This window comes from Myotis daubentonii, chromosome 9 (assembly GCF_963259705.1).
Source record: "Myotis daubentonii chromosome 9, mMyoDau2.1, whole genome shotgun sequence".
Classification (NCBI taxonomy): domain Eukaryota; kingdom Metazoa; phylum Chordata; class Mammalia; order Chiroptera; family Vespertilionidae; genus Myotis; species Myotis daubentonii.
The window spans coordinates 66,839,846-66,847,164 of NC_081848.1; the positions used below are offsets into that span (position 1 = coordinate 66,839,846).

The 7,319-nt window shown below is 42.2% G+C and overlaps 1 protein-coding gene across 1 annotated transcript; it reads left to right on the forward strand.

The window, feature by feature from the left end:
- Nucleotides 1–1,715: 1,715 nt before the first annotated feature.
- Nucleotides 1,716–2,675, forward strand: LOC132242264 (olfactory receptor 5G9-like). Its single transcript, XM_059711167.1, has one exon. It carries the CDS (start codon nt 1,716–1,718, stop codon nt 2,673–2,675), a length of 960 nt encoding a protein of 319 aa, XP_059567150.1.
- Nucleotides 2,676–7,319: the final 4,644 nt, after the last annotated feature.

Genomic DNA, 7,319 nt, shown 5'->3' on the forward strand with positions numbered 1-7,319 from the left:
AGATGGGAATCTTTCAACAAAATGGAGGGAGGATCTTCCCAAATTGACCAGTGATGGAGCGTTTAAAGTAATTTTTGATGCTACATCACTATGTGATTCTTGGCATTAACTAACAAGGAGTTCAATGAATTGATGGCATTATCATTAAAAAAAAACTCCTTATATTCCTGTCTATTCATTTATGTTAACAATGTTTCTCAGAACTTCCTGCTTTATGGACAAAATATTTGAGTGTCCAAGGTACTCATAGATCCTTGTGAGCTGGATAGACACTCCTAAACTTGTCAGTTACAATCAGGTGTAGAGTCTCCTTTTACTAGACAAATTCACATGTATTCTTTTTGTGTTGCCTGGGACTACACTGGCACAAAGATCCACAGGAAGTTCAGGGAAGATGCACTCACTCACTGTCAGATTGTCAGGACCAGATGTGATCTTAGACGTCTTCCATTCCAAGCCTTGACTTTGCCAATGAGGAAGCAGAAACCCAGATAGAGGAGAATTGTCCAAGGTAACAAAGCTAATTTTAGGCAACAAAGCCAGAACTAATAGGTCTCAATTCAGTCACTCCAAGTGCTCTTTCTGTCATACCCTGCTCCTGTGACAACCGGTGGAAACAAGGCTGTTCCATATTCTTCTGCAAAATGGCACTACATTTCCTCCTTGTCCTCTAGATAAACTGTTTGACATGGATGAAGAGGTCAGTGAGGTTTTCCTAGGACTGATTTCAGGATGTGCCTTGAAGAGGAAGATGAAGTGTAGAATAGAGAGGAAAGTATGCGGAGGGAGGGCATTTCAAGTCCTCCTATGGATAAAAATAGTGGAAGATAGTCAAGCAAGCACTAAACCATCATTTCCAAGATGGTGATGTCCCAGGTGACAGTCAACTCTATACATTATCAAAGGACAAAATGATTATGATATAGAGGAGGGACTGCCCTGAAGTTTAAATAGAAGACAAAATGAGTACTGATGCATACTACAAACATGGATGAGCCTTGAAAACATTAAGTGAAAGAAACTAGACACAAAAGGTCACATGTTATATGAAGCTATTTATATGAAATGTCCAGAATAAGCAAATCCACAGAAACAGAAAGTAGATCAATGGTTGCCAGGGGGTGAGGAAGTGGAAAATGATAGGGCATGACTACTAGTAGGTATGGGGTTTTCTTTTTTGGGTGATGAAAATGTTCTGCAATTAAGTAGTGGAGATGGTTGCATACTTGTGAATATACTAACAACCACTAACTTATTCATTTTTTAATGATGAATCTTATGTGAATGATATCTTGATTTTTTAAAAGAAAGAATGAATTATCAAATAGAGTCATAAGCATATTTGTCAATACAGGCATAAGATATTGGGGAAGGAAGCCTTACATTTATCAATCACCTGCTGTGTCCCAAACATTCAAATATTTTACTTTTTTTTTTAGGCCACACAGCAACCCTGAAAAGTAGGCATGTTTTCTTCATTCCACAGATGAGAAAACTAAGGCTCATAGATATAGTTTATCCAAGGTTACACAACCAGTTAGTGCCATAGTCAGAATTAAGGCAAGTCAGCCTGCCTTCACAGCCCATGTTCTGCCCACTATAGCATGATACTTCCCTTTAGCTTCTTGTGGCTGTTCTCCCTCATTCCAACTTGCACAGTGGTGGGCATTTTTGAGTAATACTGTTTGGGTGATTATCAATTGTCACCTCTGCAGATGACACCTGGAGAACTAGCCCTTGCCAGTGGCAACTACACCCCAGTTACCCAGTTCATCCTGCTGGGATTCTCCAAGTATCCAGACCTCCAGGAGCTTCTTTTTGGAGCCTACTTGCTCATCTATGCCATGACAGTGGTGGGCAACCTGGGGATGATGGCGCTCATCCTCACAGACTCCCGTCTCCATAGCCCCATGTATTTCTTTCTCAGTGTCCTCTCTTTCCTTGATATTTGTTACTCTTCTGTGGTCACACCCAAGCTGTTGGTCAACTTTCTGGCCTCTGATAAATCCATCTCTTTCAAGGGCTGTGTGGTCCAGCTGACCTTCTTTGTGGTACACATCACAGCTGAGAGCTTCCTGCTAGCCTCCATGGCCTATGACCGCTTCATGGCCATCTGCCGACCCCTCCATTACAGTTCTGTCATGACCACGGGGACCTGTCTCCAGCTGGTGGCTGCTTCCTATGCATTGGGTGGAGTTAACTCCGCTCTCCAGACTGGGAATGTCTTTGCCCTGCCTTTCTGTGGGCCCAACCAAGTGACACACTACTTCTGTGACATCCCACCTCTTCTCCACCTGGCGTGTGCTGACACAGCCACAGCAAGGGTGGTCCTCTACATCCTCTCTTCTCTTGTTACCCTTGTGCCTGCTGCAGTCATCCTCACCTCCTACAGCTTGGTCTTGGTGGCCATTGGGAGGATGCGCTCAGCAGCTGGGAGGGAGAAGGCCCTTTCCACGTGTGCCTCCCACTTCCTGGCCATTACCATTTTCTATGGCACCGTGGTTTTCACATACGTTCAGCCTCATGGATTCACTAGTGATACCAGTGACCAAGTAGTGTCCGTCTTCTACACCATCGTAATACCCATGCTCAACCCTTTCATCTATAGCCTCCGAAACAAGGAGGTGAAGGATGCTCTGCAGAGGAAGCTCCAGGTCGACATCTGTCCCTGCTGAGCCCTGCAAGGCTGTTTGTTGGCATGAGAAAGGCATAACATCTTCCAAATCACATTCTACATTGACTTAACCAAGAGTAGCCCTGGTTTTGAAGGAGGTGGAAGAAGTGAAGAAGAAACAGCAAATACCATACTTTGTCAAGAGCACTGCAGTTTTTAAAGTATCTTTATATCCATTATCATATTGGATCTTTGTCACTGTATTGGGAAGCAGCATTGTTATGATGATTGCATTTTATGAATGAAGGATACTTGACTCAATGAAAATAAATTACCTGAAGTCATACAGTTAGTGAAAGAATAAGTGTTCGACATCAGAATTTCCACAGCAAAACCAAGGAAATTTCAATTACATCCCCCAGATGGACAATGAAGGAAGCACTAAAAATTACGCTTGTGCCCTGACTGGTTTGGCTCAGTGGATAGAGCGTTGGCCTGCGGACTGAAGGGTCCCAGGTTTGAATCTGGTCAGGGGCATGTACCTTGGTTGAGGGCACATCCCCAGTGGTGGGGGTGCAGGAGGCAGCTGATTGATGTTTCTCTTTCATCAATGTTTCTAACTCTCTATCCCTCTCCCTTCCTCTCTGTAAAAAAAATCAATAAAAATATATTTTAAAAAACAAAACATCCACTTAAAAAAAAATTATGCTTGTGAAGAAGGACTACATGCTCACATGGAAAAGAGCAGCCAGAACCCCTAGAGTGACTGCAGAAATGTGGGAAAAACGAGTGGCGCCCTAACTGCTTTGGCTCAGTGGATAGAGCATCAGCCTGTGAACTAAAGGGTCCCGGGTTCCATTCCAGCCAAGGGCACATGCCAGGGTTGCAGGCTCGATCCCCAGTAGAGGGCGCACAGGAGGCAGCCAATCAATGATTCTCATCGTTGATATTTCTATCTCTCCCTCTCCCTTCCTCTCTGAAATCAATAAAAATAAAAAATAAGTGGGGGGTAGGGGGGAAGCGGGAAGAACACTCAAAGGTGTAAATAATGGTTGTATTAGAGTGATAGCATCATGGGAAAATGTTTTTCTATTTTTCTCAAAAATTTTCCAAAACTTTTGTGATGTCATGTTTAATTTTGATACTTTATTCTAAAATCAAATAATTAAAGAAATCCTTTCCAGGAAGCTGAGTGTGAGACTTCCTCCATTTCATCTTCTTTCTTTCGGCCAATATTTTCTAAATTCCTCCGGTGTCCCCTATTCCTTTAATGCATAAGCAAAGTTCTTAGAACATGCCCACAAGAGAGGTCAAGACTGGAACATTACAGTGAAGCGACTTGGTAAAAATTAATCTAATTCATTCATCTGTAAAAATATTGATGAAGCACTTAGGTGCAACATATTGTGGTGGGCCCTACCTGGGTTAGTAGGCAGACCATATATGTATTAATCATATATCTTATGCTACAGTGACTAATAAACCTCAGTCAGTTAAATATGAGACTGATCAGGTGACTCTGCAGGGCAACTATATTCATCCATCAGCATGTGGACAATGCCACCGTCTGAACCTGTGCCAAGATTTTAATGGTGGGGGTAATGATCAAGAAGGTCAAAGCATTTCTTATTACCAGGCCTGAGGTTGGCTCACAGCACTTCAACCCTCATGTTATTAACCTGAAACCAGTCTTATGCTTTCCACTGAACTGCAAAGGAGGCTGGAGAACAGAGCCTTCTTTTGCACCTCGAGAAAGGAAAACTAAATGTGATTCAGTGAATACATCGCTTTGTCTCTGTCACTGGCCAATTGGGCAGTTGGTTAGACCATTATCTGTAAGGGTTTCTAAAGCATCACTAGAATAAATCAGAAATAAGGCGCTGGTTAACTCATGATTCTACATAACTGAGGTGGATTGTTTCTTTAGGTAGAAGTTTTAAAACTTCTCTCACCTGTGCTGAACTGCCTCTATGGAATGTTCATGGTACTTCTACAAGCAGTATAACTAACTTTGAGATGGCTAGTTGACAGTTGCCTGAAGCTACTTTAAATTTAAAAACTAAATAATGCACAACGTAGTAGCATTTGCTAAGAGTGATCTTATCTGAGTTTAAACCCTATAATGTATCACCCAAGAGTTGGTACACACCCAAACACATACACTCCTGAAGAATAAGAAACCACAAAAAAGGAAAGCATTTTAAAAACATGAAAGTCAGGGGAAAAATACAAAAGTTAAATGTGCATATGAGATGACTCTGTGGTGTAATTTTAATTAATAGATTATCCACTGCTATTCACCTCAACTTCATGAATCTTTCTATTCTGTATAATGAGGTAATATGCAAATTGAACGCCATGCCCTCACACAAGATGGCCACCCCCATATGGTCAAAGATAGCCGCCCCAATGTGTTCACAAGATGCCTACCACAAGATGACCAGCAGGGGAGGGTTAGTTGTAGGTGACCAGGCCTGCAGGGGAGGGAGGTTGGGGGCGACTGGGCCAGCAGGGAAGGGCAGTTGGAGGCAACCGGGCCAGCAGGGGAGGGCAGCTGGGAGCAATCCGGCCAGCAGGGGAGTGATTAGGCATCGATCAGGCTGGCAGGGGAGTGGTTAAGTGGTGATCAGGCAGGCAGGCAGGCAGGTGAGCAGTTGGGAGCCAGCAGTCCCAGATTGTGAGAGGGATGTCCAACTGCTAGCTTAGGCCCAATCCCTAAACCAGCAGTCAGACATCTCCCAAGGGGTCCCAGATTGGAGAGGGTGCAGGCTGGGCTGAGGGACACCCCCTCCCCCCGCACAAATTTTGTGCACTGGGCCTCTAGTAAAACTATAAAGGACATTCTGAGGAGGGGCATCCTGTCCCACTGATGGTTGTATCCTCAATATCTAGATCAGTGCCTGGCACATTGTAGGAGCTCAATAAACATCTGTTCAATACATGAATGAATAGGTATTCACACATTTGTTTTCCTTAGACCAGTGGCATTGTCACCATCTGAGAGCTTTTGAAAAATAGAGACTCTGGGTGTCCACACTAGATCTCCTGAAACTGTGTCTTCATTCTAACAGATCAACTTTTTTTTAAATTGATTTTATAGAGAGAAAGAAGAGGGGAGGGAGAGAGAGAGAGAGAGAAACATCAATTTGTTGTTCCACTTATTTATGCATTCATTGCTTGATTTTGGTATGGCCCTGACTGATTAAACCTGCAACCTTGGTGTATCCAGATTTGAGCTACCAGGCCAGGGCCATGGTTTTAGTTTTTAAAGTTCAAAGCTTTTTATCACAAAAGTTTTGTCTCTGTTTTGAGTTTCCAAAACATATTTAAACCTCTAAAGCTAGGGATTGACCTTTCTTTGGTATTTGGTCTATGCTGCCATGAACCCACCCAACGCATGGCTGCCAAGAGGGGCAAGCATCATTGGGTTAAAAATAAATTACCAGAAATAAAATCAGTATATCAAAATAAGATTCCACTATACCTGATTGTAAAGATCCACACATTGACACCCCCACACACTTTACCTCTCAGCCACAAACCTTGGCAACATCTTTATAGCATTTTGTACATATGTTTTAAATCTTGAAGGTTTCTTTTGTAATTGAACACAGTTGTCAGACTTGCTTAAATTCAGTAAGCATCAAATTTACTGTTTTTGGCAGAAAAATATCTTCCTTTATCTCAACCGTAAAATCATTTAACATCAAACCGTATTTTTTCATTTTCTACTATGCTTTTATGAATAAGGGCAAATATGCAATAAAATGTTCAAGTAACTACATGAACATTGCCATATTTAGAAGTAACACTCCTACTGCAACACTCCTGGCTGGCAGACAGCGGTACCAGGAGGTAACTTAAAATGGTTACTTGTCTACTGAAATAAAAGTAAAATTTGGAATAGGAAGGACTTGTATGCATGCATATTAGCATAACAAATGGACACGGACACTGGGGTGGTGGGGGCTTGTCCTGGGGGGCGGGAGTGGCCAGGGAGGGGTCAGTTGGGGAAAAAGGAGACATATGTAATACTTTAAACAATTTTTTAAAAATTAAGAAAATGAAAAAAAAATTTAATGAAAAAAAAGATGAATGTCAATTGCAGATGTGTGTCACCATGTGATTTTATGAAAAATCCAAAATCAGAAGTAAAATCCTTGAGAAAGCCTCTCTTAGAGCCGAGATGATCATGACCCAGCTTTGAGCTCGAACAGCCCAATGCTCCCCCTTGACCTCTTCTTCTCTAAAGCCACTAGTCCCTAAAAAAAAAAAAAAAAAAAAAAAAAAATGATTCATCTCCTTCATGTCAAAAGGCAGCCCTCAGCCTTAACCCAGCCCTTCTCTGGGTCAAGCTCTGTTAGGGTATGATGAAGCCATTCCTATGACTTTGTCCTCAAAGAGTCAGCAATTTGGTCAGCAAGATATGAAAATAATGTTGTTCTGACATGTCTTTAAGTCAGTTGACCAACTCACATACCAGCTAGCAATTTTTATTTAAATTTTAACTTTGCTATAATGTAACTTGTCTTGAACCTGTTCTCTTTGCCCCTTCTTACACTTCACTCACTTCTCCTTTTCTGCACATAGCTACTTCATTTGCCACATACTATGCTCTAGTACTGTGATATAGGTATAGGTTCCTCATCTCCTGCAACTGGTGCCCTTAGAGCCTAGCACGGTCTATCAGAGGCAGCACCAGCTG